The sequence below is a fragment of the Thunnus albacares genome, chromosome 10, assembly GCF_914725855.1.
Source record: "Thunnus albacares chromosome 10, fThuAlb1.1, whole genome shotgun sequence".
Classification (NCBI taxonomy): Eukaryota; Metazoa; Chordata; class Actinopteri; order Scombriformes; family Scombridae; genus Thunnus; species Thunnus albacares.
The window spans coordinates 34,046,035-34,064,265 of record NC_058115.1 but is presented as its reverse complement, the minus strand read 5'-3'; the positions used below and the strand labels follow the sequence as shown (position 1 = coordinate 34,064,265).

The 18,231-nt window shown below is 42.2% G+C and overlaps 1 protein-coding gene across 5 annotated transcripts in view; it reads right to left on the bottom strand.

Annotated features, from left to right (window-relative positions):
• Positions 1–601: 601 nt before the first annotated feature.
• LOC122990057 (transcription factor COE3-like) overlaps positions 602–18,231 on the bottom strand; it is a 164,110-nt gene continuing 146,480 nt past the window's right edge. For 2 of the 5 annotated variants that reach the window (XM_044363187.1, XM_044363188.1), the window contains exons 12-16: positions 15,218–15,283; positions 13,881–14,055; positions 8,115–8,297; positions 3,735–3,863; positions 602–1,724 (exon numbers count right to left, since the gene is read on the bottom strand). In XM_044363187.1, the coding sequence (XP_044219122.1) occupies positions 1,693–1,724; positions 3,735–3,863; positions 8,115–8,297; positions 13,881–14,055; positions 15,218–15,283 (585 nt within the window). In that variant the 3' untranslated portion in view covers positions 602–1,692. The remainder of the gene's footprint in view (positions 1,725–3,734; positions 3,864–8,114; positions 8,298–13,880; positions 14,056–15,217; positions 15,284–18,231) is intronic. The other 3 variants (XM_044363189.1, XM_044363191.1, XM_044363190.1) reach the window with 3 other exon arrangements.

Genomic DNA, 18,231 nt, shown 5'->3' with positions numbered 1-18,231 from the left:
AATGAACCAAAAACTGAGAAAGATGCTGAAAAGTTTGAACTTTTATTAATTTTACTGCTTTTATCTCTGCAGAAAGTTTAATTCCACTAGTTCCATTGGTTCCACTGGTTCCATTGGTTCTATTGGTTCCACTGGTTCCATTGGTTCCACTGGTTCCATTGGTTCCATTGGTTCCATTGGTTCCACTAGTTCCATTGGTTCCACTGGTTCCATTGGTTCTATTGGTTCCACTGGTTCCATTGGTTCCACTGGTTCCATTGGTTCCATTGGTTCCATTGGTTCCACTGGTTCCATTGGTTCCATTGGTTCCACTGGTTCCATTGGTTCCACTGGTTCCACTGGTTCCATTGGTTCCATTGGTTCCATTGGTTCCACTGGTTCCATTGGTTCCATTGGTTCCATTGGTTCCACTGGTTCCACTGGTTCCATTGGTTCCACTGGTTCCATTGGTTCCACTGGTTCCACTGGTTCCATTGGTTCCATTGGTTCCACTGGTTCCACTGGTTTACTTTCATTTCTGTGCAGCATGAACATTAATTAACTTGTGAAACTTGTTTATGTTGTCTTCTTTAAAGAAAGTCTGCATGAATTTTTGTCAAAGTTTCATTATTGTCGTGTTTGTAAAGCGGTTCACGTGTCGGTTCTGTTTCTTCAACTTCAACAACAGATCCAAACTAAGTTCTGGGTTTCAGGATGAGTTTGCTGTTATTTTCAAATATAAATTCATGTAATTAAGATCTTTCTGTCTTTGTTTACTGTGTTGTGTCAGGTTTGGCAGCATCGGTTGGGTTCAGTCAGGTCGGGTCTTAGAGACGCAGGAACAGGTCTGGTCCCCATCTGGTCCAGGTCTCAGTTCAGGTTTGTGCAGAACTCCATTTAAATAAAGACTGATTTTAAGTTTAAATAGTCTGCTAATTGATTTTTATACCATGTGGAATAAATATAAGATCAACTATCACATACTTCATTAATCAGTGCTGCTGTTTGCAGAATGTTTGGCTGATTTGTTCTAAGAGTGTAAAACATACAAAACCGCTGGACTGGTCCTCAAAACGTCTCCCTAATCAATGCTGATTGGTCGGTTCAGGTGATGTCGTTGCGGTGAACAGAAGCTCCCGGTGGACACGCCTCCTTCCTGTCTCACAGTGGTTCAAACTGATCTGAGACCTGTCGGGTCTCCACAGACTTCTGAAGTCAAATAAACCTGTTTAATAACTCAGCACAACAATACTCACACAACAGGAAGTACTGCAGACACCTGACCCCGCCCCCACCCCCCCACCCACCCCCCCACACAGTCCATTGTCACGGCCTTCATGACCTTTAACCTCCTCTGACGGAGCGATGCCTCGACATGCAGACGTCTGAAAACACATTTTCTGTTTCCTAAATAGTCTCTTAACCAGTCATCTGCTGCAGCGCGGTCACATGACCATCAGATCGGCGGCATCTGCAGCGGCTGAGCGAACACGATGAAGTCGTCGTCGACTGGCGGCAAATAAATCGATGGAGATTCAAGCGTTTTCTTCTCGTGCAGTGATGGATTCTGGGTCTGAGGGATGATGGGAAGGATTTTTTTTTCTCGCTGCTGTTGTGGCGTTTCAGGTGGGCGGAGCCGCCATCGGTGCTGGGGTTCGGGGGGGGGGGGGTTTTGGGGGGCGGGGTCTGACGGTATCTGGCTGAGAATCCTGCTCACATGGGCGGGACGATGAGACCTGCCATGGCTGAAAGACGAGCAGAAACAAAAGAGTCAGTCAGATTCAGCAGAGCGAAGCAGCTGCAGCTGAGCGATGAAGAAGAAACAAACAAACACAAGCAGGATGAAGATGTTTCTGTCTCACACTTCATAAACGTCCACATCCTTCATCTCATCATCCAGTTGAGACTTTATAATCTCATATCCTTAAAAAAAAGTGAAAGATTTGCAGATGCAGTCGACATATTTCAACCTGCTGCCGAAGAAAATAGAAATGAACATCTGCAAGAAGCCTGAAAGAAATAATCAGACTATCGATTATATTTCTGTTATTAATTGATCTGCTGATTATTTTCCTGAATATTAGTGAATGTTGGTCTATTAAACATCAAACAATCATGTAAAGTTTTATTCTTTATTTGTCCGACCAAAGAAGAAGCTGAAACCATCAAATTTAGACATTTTATTTTGAAAAAAAAAAGGAAAACGAGTTGCTAATTATTATTTGTCTGTTAGTCAATTCATCAACAATTTATTTTAAGTTTTTAATTCCAGACTGTTTCTGAACCTTTTCTGACCTATTTTTATTATTATGTTGTTACTGTGTAAATGTGGATTTGTGTTTTATTTTGAAAACATGTCTGTACTTCAAAACTACTTCCTGTAGAAAGTTTCCGTTTTCTGTCATCAGACGTCAGTTGCTTGTTTGTTTTTATTGTTATTTATCATCATGTGTTTTTTCTGCCCGTGTTGCTTCAGGTGGCCTCTGGTTATGAAATGTGTTATATAAATAAATTTGCTTTGCCAGAGAATAAATATAATAAATCATTTGACACTTTGTGGTTTTTATGACATTTGATTCTTGAAAATCCTTGAAACGATTTGATTCGGTTGAAATAATCTCACTGTTTAATAAATACAAGTTTCATATTTGACAAGAAGAAAAACTGACAGGATGGAAATTTCATGAATAAAAAAACTCAAATTAAACTTTAAACTTTATAGTCAAGATTCAATTTCACTGTAAAAATCTGGTGAAATAATGAAAAATGACACAAAATGACTGAAAGTGTTTGATTTGGCTGAAATAATCTGCAGCTGCAAAATAAGACGTTTAAGATTCAATCAGACAAAAATGACTCGACAGGATGAAAGTCATGAATAAAAAGTTCTTTAACTTTATTAAACTTCTATAAAAACCAGGATTCCTTTAATTTCATACACAATAAATATTATAAATGTTTCTCTGTGTTTTAATCTGATGGTTTATTGATTCATTTCTTCTAATTTAAACTAAAGACAAATTGATTCATTTACAAAGAAACTTTTCAAGAAGGAGCCACAAGAACTTTTATCTTAAATAAAAATTAAACCACAGTAAAAAAAAGTCCAGATATTCTTTTTACCGACTTCCAGGAAAGATCAAATTGTTTACTGAATTTTGTAGAAATGATGAAATGATGAAATGTAACTTGATTCAGACTTGATTCTATAAAATAATGTAAAATTATATTTAAAAACTATTTAAATGAACATAAAGTTCCTTAAACTTTAAAAACAAATCTTTATATTATAATTAAATGTATAAATGATAATTATAAACACGTCTCTGTGTTTAATTTGCTTATTGATCAATTCTTACCAGCAGAGTTTGACTCATTTGTTAAGAAACTTAATATTAAAATAATTTAAATTTTCATCTTACCAAATATGAGCCATAAAAGTAAAAAAAAAAGTGACTTTAGGACTCAATGATAAACAAAAATAACCTATAAGATGCATAAAAAGTTCTTTTAACCTTTTTCAATAGAATAATAATAATAATAATAATAATAATAATAATAATAATAATAATAATAATAATTAGAAATTCCCCAGAAAGTGCCAGAAGTTATGGATCAACTTTGACGTTGGAGTAAAACCAGCTTTAATGATGAGTACAGTGTGGCGTCTGTGTGTCTGTCCTGACGGGACGACATGGACGAGGACAGCAGAGGACGGGGGTGCTGACAGGCGGGAGGGGGGGTGGGATGCTCACCCTGGAGGTTGCTGCCATTGGTGGTGGTGCAGGTGGGGGGCGGGGAGGTCTGTGGCCGCACGACAGGGGCGAAGGCGCTCTTCTGTTTGACTGCAGAAACCATATGGACAGGAGAGAATGAATAAGGGCCTATGGGAGCAGAGGAAGAAGAGAGGAGGAGGTGAGGAAGACGAGGAGAAGGAAGGAGGGGAGTCCTACAGGTAACGAGCAGGCAGACGGACAGAGGAGGTGAGTGATCAGACGGAGATGAGGTGGATCATGCAGGGAGGACGAGGAGGAGGAGGAGTAGGAGGAGGAGGAGGAGGAGGAGGAGGAGGATGAAGAGGAGGAGGAGGAGGAATGGGTCCCTGCCTCAGATCGGGCCGAGGTCGGAGGAACAAACATGCTCCGAGCACAAACATCCAAACATCCGGCAAAGTTGATCCATAACTTCAAAGGACTTCAAAATAAAAACCAACCTGAGAGCAGCAGCAGCTTCATCACACAAACTGCACAGGTGTGTGTGTGTGTGTGTGTGTGTGTGTGTGTGTGTGTGTGTGTGTGTGTGTGTGTGTGTGTGTGTGTGTGGACAGACTCGTGTCTAATAACGAAACTGATTATTTATTTATTTATTTATTTATTTAAAAATCAAAATATCATTTTGTCTCCTTGTGTGTCTTTTTTTTTCTTGTTATTAAACTTTTTGTTTTTTGTCCTAAAACTGATTAAAGGAAGTTCAAAACTTTCTGTCAGAGTGAGACGTCAGATGTTCAGATTAGCTTAGCTTAGCATAAAGACTGGGAGCGGGGGGGGGGGGGACTGCTAGCCTGCAGCTGTCAACACATCTAAAGTAACAGAAATGTAAACAGGAAGTTTTTATTTTAAATTTGGGTTTTTTAGCAACTTGCAAGAGTTTTAGAAGTTTGGATACAAAATTTTATGGAGAATATAAATTAATTTTTGGTTTAAAAAGTTCATTCTTGACCGTGGAAACATCAGCTGGTAAAACAACTGTTCTGGAGCTTTTGATCATATCACATGACCTTCATCGGGCGTTGTCATGGGAACGCAGGTGTTCAAATTTCTCTGTTTATATTAAAAAAAAATCTGAGAAATGTTTAGATAAATGGAAATTTCCACGAAAACTGATTAAAGTTCATCTACCGATGAAAATTATGACTGAAAGCTCCAGAACTGCTACTAAATGGACCTCGACTTGAAATAGTTTTACCATAAATATAATTTAAGAGAATAAATAACAAGTGAAAAGATAAATCCTCTTAGCATAAGCTTAAATATTTATTTGGTTAAATGTTAATTTATATTGACTGACAAAAACATCTCACATCAAGGTCCATTTAGTAGCTTTTCTGGCCCTTTCAATTATGCCCAATGAGCTTCTTCAGCAGGTGGGGATACAAATTTGTGTTTTTTTTTTAAAGATTTTTTTTACGTGATGTTTTTCATTCAGTTAAAGGTTCAATGACATGGTTGATGAAATCCCACCTCAGGGCTTTTGGTCATATCACATGATCTTCTTCAGCAGATAAAGTTTGCCCGGTTGTCATGGAGATGCAGACGTCCAACTCCAACAAAACACTTTCTCATTCAAGTTAATGGGAAGTTGTTTCCTTTTTGACTGGTTCTTTATGTTTCCATGACAACTGGACAAACTCCAGTAGTTGAGGAAGACCATCAGTATGATCAAAAGCTCCAGAACAGCTACTAAAATGTTTCAATTATTCAGATTTTTGTGTTCAGTTAAATGTTCAATGACATGTTTGACAAAGTCACACTCTGTATTCAGTAGCAGTTCCGGAGCTTTTGGTCATAAAACATGATCTTCTTCATCGGATGAAATTTGCCCAGTCGTCATGGAAACGTAGATGTTCAGATTCCCATTGTTTCTGTACAAATCTGCTGATGAAGATCATGTGAAATAAACGAGCTCCAACATGATGATCGTTGATCTTCAGACGTGATGTTTGCACAAGCTAACAGTTTCCCTCTGCTTCCAGTCTTTATGCTAAGCTAACGTTAGCGCTGTAGTGAGACTGACATCCATCTGAACATCTCACTCTGAAAGAACGAGGATAAGAGTCTTCCTGAAGTGTTGAACTGTCCCTTTAAGAGCCTCCTCAGAGTTTATGGACCATGGTGAGTCTGTAAATGATTCAAGGACAGCATTTGAAAATGGAAACTGTAAAATGAAACGGGGGAATGTAAATGTGATTTATCGCTTCATGTCTGTCCTGGATCGCTGCTTCTTTCTCCTCACACTTCCTCTCTTTCTTGGCTCCTTCTTGTTGTTTTTCTGTTTCTGTTTCCAGCTGAAATTAATGGATTCGGCCCAAAGCATGAATGCATGAATGCATGGAGGATGCGGTGAGGATGTTAGTGGGGTTAGTGGAGGGAGGGTGAGGAGGAGGATGGACAGGGGGACAGTCAGAGCGAGGGTGGGGAGGAGGGGGGGAGGGGAGGGGGGAGGGGGGGGAGTGAACAATGCGTGGCGGTGTACACATTCAGACCCTCGGCGGAGGGATACAGCGGCTCATCCAGGCGAGATGTGAGCCCACCTTTTGTTTAGTCGCCAGGGACGACAACATCACCTGGCACGGAGACGCAGTTTGAGCTCGCTACCTTCTAAACGAGTCTCACTGAGACTCGCTGAGCTGTTTGATACAGAAGCCAAAACAATGGAGCGGCTCCCCGCGGGCGAGTTTAGACTTCACCGGCCTCCAAAACACACCTGCGCCTTCCAAACAGGAGCTCCGACTCCAGGCGTTAATCAGAGCCGAGCGGAAAGTTTCAGTGGCGAAAGAACAACAGAGTCGACTCTGACAACCGGTGAAGCATCCGCTCGTCTCCTGCAGCGCTTCACTTTTACTCACTTTCATTGTTTTTGTGCACCAGAACTGCGACTGTTCATCACCTGCGTCAGTCCCACAACGTCAGCGTGGATACAAGAAACAACCTCCACACTACAGCATCCTGTATCCCAGGTATCAGTGTAACATAAATAAACATCACCGTATGAGACCGGCCTCGACTATTTTAAGGATCTTAGCTGGTGTGTAATCTTTCCCCCTGTCTGTTCTGTTCTCACATGACGACACTGCAGCACAAAGACTTTCCAGCTCCATCTCTCAGTTTCACTCTGCTGTTTTTCCACCTGGTTTTACAGCCAAACTGAAACTTCAGGGATCAAACTTCAACATTGCAATGATTAAGCTGCTTTCATCACTTGAACTGTAATAACTGTAGTAAGGGGGAGGGGGCGATATCTCAAATTAATTCAATTAATTCAAATTTTTGTTTTTGCATGATGTGTAAAATGTCTAAATGATAGCTGCTACATCAGCTGTTTTGACTGTGACGCGAGTAGTTTCACTACATGTTCACCTGCTGCAGGTTGCAGGACTGAGGTGACTCCAGGTGTCTGTGGATATCTGGTAGCTAACGCTAACTAGCAGCAGGCTGTAGATATCAGACATGAAGTCTCATATTTGGACCTTTATGCTGTGTCTGTGCAGACACTGATGATTAAACTGGATGTGATCTACTGACAGTATATGTGTGAGATAAACTGAAGTGTAACGATGAGCTCTTTTATTATTCTCACTCAACTGTTTTTAATAAATAAGATGTTTCGCTTCTTAAAATCGTATTGCTGAGCTCTGACTGTAGTAACAAACCTTCAACTGACACCTCGACTCATTTCATCACTTACACTTTAACTGATAACACTTAAAACCATTTCAACGCTTCCACTGACACTTCGGCTCCTTTCACTGCCCACACTTCAACTGAAACCTCAGTATTGAATCATTTACTGATACATCCAGATACTTTCATCGCCTCCACTTCAACAGAGACTTAAAACAACACTTCATCTGCTTTCATCACTTACACTTCAACCCCTTTCAGTACCCCACACTTCAAAAGTAATTAAGCTACAAAACAACATTAACATCTGCTGTCATCACTCAGATTTTCATTGACGCTTTAACTCCTTTCAGTGCTTTCACAACTTCTAAAAACAGTATATATGTGTGTAAACCTTCAACTGACATGTCGACTGCTTTCATTGCTTCCACTTCAACAGGTACTTAAAACCATTTAAGTGCCTCCGGTGACACTTCAACTCCTTTCAGTGCTTCAACCTCAACACAAACAAAATATCAACATGTTGAAACACTTAAATGTTTTTTTTTTTACATTTTCAGCTGTGAGCGCATGTTTAACTTCCCCAAACTGGTAAACAGTGAAGTGTTTTTTAAAAATAAAAACACGTCAGACGTCAGCCGCTCTGAGACAGTTTGACAGGATCCTTCCTGCCTCTCAGATGGATGAGCTTTGGTTTTCTTTATGTGTTTCTGTATCTTTTAAAAACGGACTCACTTGCGTAAGCAGAGTTGGCGGTGGATCCGTTGAGGAAGCTGGGAGATCCAGGCACGCCGAGGTTGGTCATCCCCGCGCCGTATCCGTTCATGGTGGACGTGATGGTGTTGTAGTTGGACTGCTGAGGCGTGGAGCTCGGCACGTAGCCGCGAGGAGACACGCTGTTCGAGTTACGGGAGTAACCTGCGAGGAAGACATGACAGCGTCAGAAAGCTCCGGGTGGATAAAGGCCGTCTTACTGAACTCTGAACCAGGAGGCTAAAACTGGACTGTTGGTTCCTGAATAAAAACATCAGCAGAGAACATTATGAAGATATGAACATGATGATACTGATGAAAAACATTGATCCAGCTGGTGTTATATTTATTAAAAAAACATTTTTAAAATACATAATCATCAGACAAACGGAGTAACTGAGTCCGTCTCCTCCAGCTGCGTCCTGAGTTTAGTTCCTCAGCCCCCAAAAAACAAAACTGTATCAGTAAAATCTGTTTAATCGCAGTGAATCAATAAAAAACAAAGAACATGTTTGTGTCTCATACGATGCCGTCGAACCACATCTGTAACTTTCTTCTCTGAATCCTCGCTGTGACCTCAGCAGTGACATCATCACGCCAACCGTTCTCCTCCCCGCGGGTGAAGTCTGCCCTTCATCTCTCACCTTTCTCCTGTGCTGTACTTACCCCCCCCCCCCATCACGCCCCCTCCTCCCCCCCGCGCTCCTGCTGATTGACCCTCATCCAAGATGCATTGAATACCGATGTTCCCTGCAGCACTCAGCGTGACCTTTAACCCCCTCATGAGGCTACCCGAGTTCCCACCGACCTCGAGCCAACGGTGTGCCAAGTAGCACATTACAGCTCCACCACCCCCCCCCCCCTCCCCTCCCCCCTACCCCTTCCCCCTCCCCCCCCCCTCCATCTCCACCCGTTCCTCCACTTTCCCCCACTTCCTGGTTCGGGCCAACGCAATTCCCAGCAGGAGTGTCTGATGGAGCGCTGCCCGGGGACGAGGGCGAGGAGAGGCGGCGGCGATGGGAAACACATGTCGCAGTGAACAGTGCAAGGGAGCGGCCGAGAGCTGCAGCACGTCAGCGTTTGTGCTAAAATGTTCAGATTGTTCTTTCATTTTTAAGAAAAGACTCTCTTTAGAAACATATTTGAGCTTTTGTGTTGGTGTGTTCTCGTCAGCGGCGGCAGCAGCAGCAGCAGCAGCAGCGTGGGAAGCAGCACATCCTTCGACCTCACACTGAACACTCAAATGGAAACATGTGTTCCTGCAGAGGCAGAATCGGGGAGCAGTCGGGTTTCATTGAGACTGATTAGCTGGTTGAATGACAGTTTAGTTTGTGCTGAAACATGATTTGTTTTCACTGAGCGAACATTCAAAAGTTGCAGAACTCCTGCAGGTGTTTAGTTTGTTCAACAGTTTTGTAAAGAACAATGTTTCTGATCTGCAATTAAAAGACTGGACTTTAACCTGTTCTGTTTGTAAAGAACAAGAGTTCAAACAACAAATACAAATAAATAAAGATGCTTGAAGGTTTCAGGAGTCCTGAACAAAAACCTGCAGACTGACTCTGTATCTCATCGTTATTGAACATCCATCAAGGATTTTACATCTTTTCTTATAATTAAGAGATGCTGTTCAGAGGAATTTTATTAATTTGTGTTTATAGTTTTGTCTAAATTGTAATTTTAGTATTGTTATTTATTCAAAAAATCTAAATAAAGTCGGGCTGAATAAATAAAATGATCTTGAATGAAGAGCTGCAGACTTCAGGCAGAACTGAGTAAAACTCTCCTGTATAAAAGTTTCAGGTTTCAGTCTCTTAATGTCACATAATGACCATAAAAAGTTTTAAAATTTTATTCTATGTGGTGTTAAAAAGTCTTAAATGTAGTTTGATGATCGCTGCTGAGACCCTGAAAGAGATTTCCAGATATTTTTTTTTTTTTTTGTCTTGAACATTTTCAGACCGACTTTATTTTCATGTGACTCTCATTAGAGTCCGACATGGCTGAATGTCTTTTTCTGTTTCCGTCATGAAGTTCAACTAGAACTAAATCTCCCCGTAGAGCTCTCTGTCATCCTTTGACTGCTCCGACTGTGAGAAAGAATTACATTTCATCGTATCTGGTGTTTAAAAAAAGTCGTACGTTTAACTCTGGTAAAGGTTTCGAGGTGTCAAACTGTTCTCCTCCACCTCCTCCGGCCGTCAGCTGTCAGACTGAAGAAGAGGAGACAAACTCCAGAGGAGCAAAACTCAGAGAAGAAGAAGAAGAAGAAGAGGAGGAGGAGGAGGATGACATGACGCTGAGCAGGCAGAGCTCTGAATTAGCGCCGTAAATTACCTGCCTCGTCCGTCTGATAAGACCTGGGCTCGCCGGGCCGCTGTTTTTATTAATGTTTTAATCACGGCGGATAATTGCGACAGGCACAAAGAGCTGCTTCATACTTCAGACCAGCGGGGAGGCCGGCGGTCGGAGTTGTAATGTTCCAACCGGAGAGCTCCGCACACATAAACTACCGAGTTATGAATTTTCACCGTGGCTGCTGCCTGGTTTCCCATGACCTCATAGATTCCTGTAAGGTGTTCGCTGCCGGGCCGATGTGAAAAGCAGACTAGGGCTCAGGCTGGGGGGTTGGGGGGGTTGGGGGGGGGCGCCTGGGGAGTAAAAGCAGCTCTATCTGCTTCCTGTCGACGCGTGTTCACAAGCTGTTTGCTGCAGGACTTCCTGAGAGAACCCTGACGGAACCAGAACCGACTGCTGACAGCAAACATGAGCACGAATCTGCTCATATTCTATATTTTTATTCACGTTTAGGCTCAAACTAACAAAGAGCTGATCTAGTAACAGGTAACGTGATATATCTTCATCCTCATTGTCGTCTACAAACCATTAAAAACACGTGTGTGAGCCGCACGTTGCACTGGGTGACACGTTCCTTCATCACCGTGAACACACACCGTCCTGCTGCCAGAAATACTCCACAAAATAGTCCCTGATAAATTCATAAATTCACTGTTTTCTCCTGTTTGTTTGTTAAAAACTACAGTGAGCTTCTGTTCTGGGAAATTACTGAGACATTTAAACATGAAACTATGTATTTGTGAGCTGTTTTTATAGATTTACATCTGAACATACAGTGCGTGTCAGTATGTGTGTGTATTTATACAGCATGTGTGGTTCTGACAGGACGATCAGTGTGTCGTTGTGTCGGTGATGTTAAAGGAGCAGAAACTGTGAAGCTGGAGGAAAAAGATTCAGAGTTCAAGAACACAGTCGGATGTGAAGAAAATGTAAAAGATGAAAGTCTCACTTTTAGATGATTTTAACCAAAGTTTAAAACGAAGAAAGAAGAAGAAGAAGAAGAAGAAGAAGAAGAAGAAGAAGAAGAAGAGGATGTGATCTGGGCTGAGAAGCTTCCTGACAGAACAAAAGACAGAAACACAAACGGCTTCAAATCTCAGTTGAAAGAAAGAAAAAGAGAAAAACAACAACAATAAAAATGCAGAAAGGACGAGAAAAAATAACCCTGTGTGTGTGTGTGACTCTACTAGACTTTACTGGACTCTACTGGACTCTACTAGAGACTCTACTGGACTCTACCAGACTCTACTAGACTCTACTAGACTCTACTAGACTCTACTAGAGACTCTACTGGACTCTACCAGACTCTACCAGACTCTACTAGACTCTACTAGACTCTACCGGACTCTACCAGACTCTACTAGACTCTACTAGACTCTACTAGAGACTCTACTGGACTCTACCAGACTCTACTAGACTCTACTAGACTCTACTAGACTCTACTAGAGACTCTACTGGACTCTACCAGACTCTACCAGACTCTACTAGACTCTACTAGACTCTACTAGACTCTACCAGACTCTACTAGACTCTACTAGAGACTCTACTGGACTCTACTAGACTCTACTAGACTCTACCAGACTCTACTAGACTCTACTAGACTCTACTAGAGACTCTACTAGACTCTACTAGACTCTACCAGACTCTACTAGACTCTACTAGACTCTACTAGACTCTACTAGACTCTACTAGAGACTCTACTGGACTCTACTAGACTCTACTAGACTCTACCAGACTCTACTAGACTCTACTAGAGACTCTACTGGACTCTACTAGACTCTACTAGACTCTACTAGAGACTCTACTGGACTCTACCAAGACTCTACCAGACTCTACTAGACTCTACTAGAGACTCTACTGGACTCTACCGGACTCTACCGGACTCTACCGGACTCTACCAGACTCTACCAGACTCTACCGGACTCTACTGGACTCTACTGGACTCTACCAGACTCTACCAGACTCTACCAGACTCTACTAGACTCTACTAGACTCTACTAGAGACTCTACTGGACTCTACTAGACTCTACTAGACTCTACTAGAGACTCTACTGGACTCTACCAGACTCTACCAGACTCTACTAGACTCTACTGGACTCTACTGGACTCTACTGGACTCTACCGGACCCTACCAGACTCTACCAGACTCTACCAGACTCTACTAGACTCTACTAGACTCTACTAGACTCTATCAGACTCTACCAGACTTTACTAGAGACTCTGCTAGAGTCTACCGGACACTACTGGACTCTACCGGATTCTACTAGAGACTCTACTAGACTCTACTGGACTCTACCGGACTCTACTAAAGACTCTACTAGAGTCTACCGGACTCTACTGGACTCTACTGGACTCTACCAGACTCTACCGGACTCTACTGGACTCTACTGGACTCTACCAGACTCTACCGGACTCTACTGGACCCTACTGGACTCTACCAGACTCTACTGGACTCTACTGGACTCTACCAGACTCTACCGGACTCTACTGGACTCTACTGGACTCTACCAGACTCTACTGGACTCTACTGGACTCTACTGACCTTCACTTTGGTCTAATGAGTTTTGTTTCCTCTTTTGCTTTCGGGTGAATTCATTTATATTTTATGGGATTTTATTTCGTTATGTTTATTTAATGTAAACTGTGTGAAACTGTGGTTTTATCAAAAGTGCTTTATAAATAAAGTTGTATTATTATTATTATTATTATTATTATTATTATTATTATTATTATTATTATTATTATTCGTTCAGATAGGACATGAAGCCATTTTTTGTTACAAACAAAGTCAATGTAAAGATGCAAAAACAACGTTTCAACTGGAGTGAAAAATGTGCGTATACGGCGCTTTGTGAATATATTTGTTTAAGGTACAGAGAGGAGAGAGGAAGAGGAGCGAGGAAGAGGAGCGAGGAAGAGGAGAGAGGAAGAGGAGAGAGGAAGAGGAGCGAGGAAGAGGAGAGAGGAAGAGGAGCGAGGAAGAGGAGAGAGGAAGAGGAGCGAGGAAGAGGAGAGAGGAAGAGGAGAGAGGAAAGAGAAGAAGAGTTCCTGCTGAGTTCTGAACACAAACACACAGAAACACAAACAGTCGGTCCTCGACTCTGTTGGAGGTCTGCTGGACTTTACTGAACTGGACTGGACCAGTGGGAGTGGACTGGTCTCTCCTGAACTCTAATAAAGTCTACTGGACTCTACTGGACTTTACTGAACTGGACTGGACCAGTGGGAGTGGACTGGTCTCTCTGGACTTTACTGGACTCTGACGGTTGGATGTGAACTTGTTGAAACATAAGCAGTAAATCAGAAGAACAACAGTCGTTAATGTTGCGGTTTCTAAAGCCGCCCCGCCCTCCCTCTCCCAGAGGATTATGGGTAGCGGCGAGCTCTCACCCTGGTCGGCCTGCGAGGCCTCGGAGATGTTGACGGCGAGCTGGCTGCTGAAGGAGTTCACTCCCATCATCCCCGAGTGAGCGGCCGAGCTGGTCAGAGACGGCAGCTGGTTGTGACTGCGAGGGACGCTGTACAGAGCCTCGGTGAGGTCGGCCGCTCGCTTCAGGATGATCTCCTGCAGGAGGAGAGGAGGAGGAAGAGGAGGAGGAGGAGGAGGGGAGAGGAAGGGGAGGTGGGAGGAGGAGGAGGAGGAGGAGGGAGAGGAGGACAGAGGAAGAGGAAAGGAGCAGGACCAAGAGAGAAGGGAGGAGAGGAGGATGAGAGGAGGAGAGGAGGAGAGGAGGAGAGGAGGGAGAGGAAAGGAGCAGGAGCAAGAGAGAAGGGAGGAGAGGAGGATGAGAAGAGAGGACAGGGAGAGGAGGAGGAGGAAGAGGAGGAAGAGAGGAGGAGAGGGGGAGAGGAGGAAGAGGAGGAGAGCAGTGAGACACCCTTTGTCTCACTGAGCAAAAGAAGCCAAAGTTGTCATCTGTTAAACGTCTAAACACAAGCAGCCAAACAAGAACTTTCTCTAATAAAACACAGTCGAGAAAACGGAAAAAAAAGATGATTTAACTGAAGCTGAAAACTCTGCAACTATAACAAAACATAAGCAGACGAAACGTTCGACAGCTGGTGACAACAACAACAACCAAAACTAGAAACACAACTACAATCAGAAATACACCATAAAACCTGGAAATACAACAACATCAAACACAGCGTTTCTTTATTCAGAGTTAAATCATCTGACCAGACGTTAAACTTCACTGTTTTTCCTCCTGAATGTTTAATTTATTCGCTCACAGCAGTCTGCAGGAGTGTGAACGTATGAATTCAGCTGTGTATGGATAATAGATTAGTGATGCACTCTGACACAACATAAAGATTCACTCATCACTTTCACTTTCTTTAATCGACTTTATTTAGAATCATAATAAATATGAATAATGTGTGAACGGCCTTTAAACCTTTAAAACATGATTTATATCAAACTTCCTGCGTGTCTGCGGGTCAGTGAACACACCGTGGCCTGGTTCTGTTTAAGTTTAATTTAAGAACCGAATCATATAATATAAGTGAGTTAAATAAGTTGCCTTTAAAGCCCTGCAGGTAACCCCCCCCCCACCTCCCCCCCGCCCCCCCCCGGGACCGAAGGACTCACCTGAACACTGAAGTTAATTTAGCAGAAACTAATTTAAAGCTCTGATTCTGTTTCCTCACGTGGAACTATGAGTCCGTAAAGGTGCTGGAAGTGTTTCAGTGAAGGTCAAAGGTCAGACCTGAAGCAGCTGACTCACCTGGTTGTTGTGCGGCATCCCGTACAGAGCCTCCACCAGGTCGGCTGCTCGCTTCAACAGAACCTCCTGACGCACAAACACAGAGCAGAGCAGCAGAGTTTAACACGAACCAACACAAAGCAGGCGGATACGACTGTCCTCTGAGTACGAATGTAAACGTTACTAATAGATACTTCAATACATTGAAACTTGTTTATGGACTTTAAACAGACAGTAAACTGTAACTTAAAGCACAAACAGTTCAAATGTCATTTAGACTGAACACTTTCCATCATCAATTCATCTACAGATCACTTTATTGATTATTCATTTGGTCCATAAAATGACAAAAAATGGTAAAAATGTTTTGTTTTGTCCTGAACTCAAAGACATTAAGTTGAAAGTTATAGAAACAAACAAAAGCACAAAACAGACCAGAGAATGTTTATTTAATTACTTTTGCATCAATCAACTAATCAATGAATCTCCTGATCGTTTCAGCTGGAGCTTCAGTGAATCCGTCCAATCAGGACGCTCGAAGCTGCTGCTGTCAACCAATCACAGTCCAGCACCGTGACGACAAACTTTAGTCTTCTATCGTTAATTATTCTCGTTAAGAGAAAGAGATCACACACACACACACACACACACACACACACACACACACACACACATATTGATCAGAGATGAGTGGCGCTGGTGTCTTTAAAATGGCCGCCGCTGATGGCTGCAAATACGCAGCGATGGAGGGATGAGTGTTTGTACTCGGTGTGAAGGAAGAGAAGAAGAAGAAGAAGCAGCAGGACGCCATTAACACCGAGGCTGCAGACCACACACACACACACACACACACACACACACACATCTGTTTATTGGATCTACCCCCCCACCCCACGATAAATAGATAAACACACACACACACATATAAACACACACATTAACAAACATAAACACACACATTAACACATAAACACACACAGGAAGCTGATGTGGAGAGAAGGAGGGAAGATGAAAATGAGGAGGAAAGAATAAAGAAAGAAGAGAAGAAGAAAGAAGAAACAAGAGATAGGAAAGGAAATAAGAAAAAGGAAGAATGGAAGGAGGCAACGTAGAAGGAAGGAAGGAAACAAGGAAAGGAAAGAAACTAAAAAAGAGGAAAGGAAGTAAATAAACAAGAAAAGGAAACAGAATGGAGAGAGAGGTAAAAGAAAGGAAAGGAAAGAAGGAAATGAGAGTGAAAAATGAAAGAGAAACAAAAGGAAAGGAAATAAGTAAAAGAAAGAAAGGAAAGGAAGGAAGGAAAGAAGGGAAACACAAGAAGGAAAGGAAATAAAAAGGAGGAAGAGAAAGGAAAAGAAACAAGGACAAAGAAGGAAGGAAATAAGAAAAATAAAGAAAGGAAGAGAGTGAAAGGAAATAAAGAAACATGAGGAAAGGAAATAGAGAAAAAGGAGGAAGGGAAGGGAACAAGGAAAGAAAGGAACTGTGAGGTAGGAAGAGAACAAGAAAAAGAAAACATAGAAAACAAAGAAAATAAAAAGAATATAAAAAGGAGGACAATAAATGAGGGGAAGGAAATAAGAAAAAGGAGGAAAAGAAAGGAAGAAGACATGGAAAGGGAAGGAAAAAAGAAGAAGAAAGGTGAAAGAAAAGGACGTAAAGAAACACAAGGAAGGAAGGAAGGAAGGAAGGAAGGAAGGAAGGAAGGAAGGAAGGAAGGCAAAAGGTAAAGAATGAAAGAAACACAAGGAAAGTAAATAAGAAAAGAGGAAAGATATGGAAGGAAAAGAAGCATGAGGAGAGGAGAGGAACACAAGAGAGGAAGGAATGATAGAAACAAGGAAATGAAATAAGAGAAAGAAGGAACGTAAAGGGAGAAAAAAACAGGAAAGGAAGGAAATAAGACAGAGGAGGGAAGTAAAGGAGGGAAGTAAAGGAAAGGTAAGAAGGAAGGAAACACAAGGAAAGGCAGGAAAGGGAAGCGAGGAAGAAAAAGAGTAAACAGACTCCCAGGAGTGTGAATGAAGGTGTGTTTTTTCACACTGCAGCCTCACACACTCACACACACACACACACACACACACACACACACACACTCAGAGCTGGGGATGATCAGCTGATAGAGAGGAGGAGGAGGAGGATGAAGAGGAGGTGTTGGGTCCCTGAGGAGCAGCAGTGGGGAGGTGGAGGCCTCTGCTGGAGCTCCCCGAGGTATTACAGCAGAGAGACAGTCAGAGAGGAGGGAGAGGAGGGAGAGATGAAGAACTAGAGACACGTTTCAGAATGAATACGAGACCGAGAGACGAAGAGGAGGAGGAGGAGGAGGAGAGAAAAACGACAAAGAGAAGAAATCAAAATAGAAAACAGACCAGAAAGAAAAATAAAGAGAAATGAGAGAAAAACAGTCAAACAGAAACAATATAGAAGTCTCATCTGAGGCAACCAATCAGCAAGAGGCGCTTAATGTAAACAACAACAACAAAAATACTCGTTTTCTTCAATCAATCAGCTAATGCAACATTATATTTCTGTTAAATAACAAACAATGTCAACAAAAACAAGGAGCAGAAAGATTCATTCAGTCATAACAACAGAATAAACTGTGTGTGTCCTGCTCATATATATATACATACATATATACATATATATATATATATATATATATATGTATATATGTATGTAGACATCATCATCAACACGTCACTGTTAATCAATAATGATGATTGATGATGTGGCAGCGCTGTGGTTTAAAGATGATGGTTGGTGTTAAAATGATCACTTTGTTCAGGTCAGAGAAACATGTGGTGGGTTAAAGTTACTACTTCCTTAAAGTTAGGCCACCTTCATCGTCATGGCAACAATAATAACCACAGGGTTAAAGGTTAGGGGACGATGGTAGTTAGGCTTTTTTAGAAAACTGTCCTGACTCGCAGTTGGAAACAGGAAATGAGCAGCGTCTCCTGTTGGGTTAAAGCCTCCTCCTCCTCCTCCTCCTCCTCCTCTGAGGGAGGAAACCTGTCACATATATAAACGTC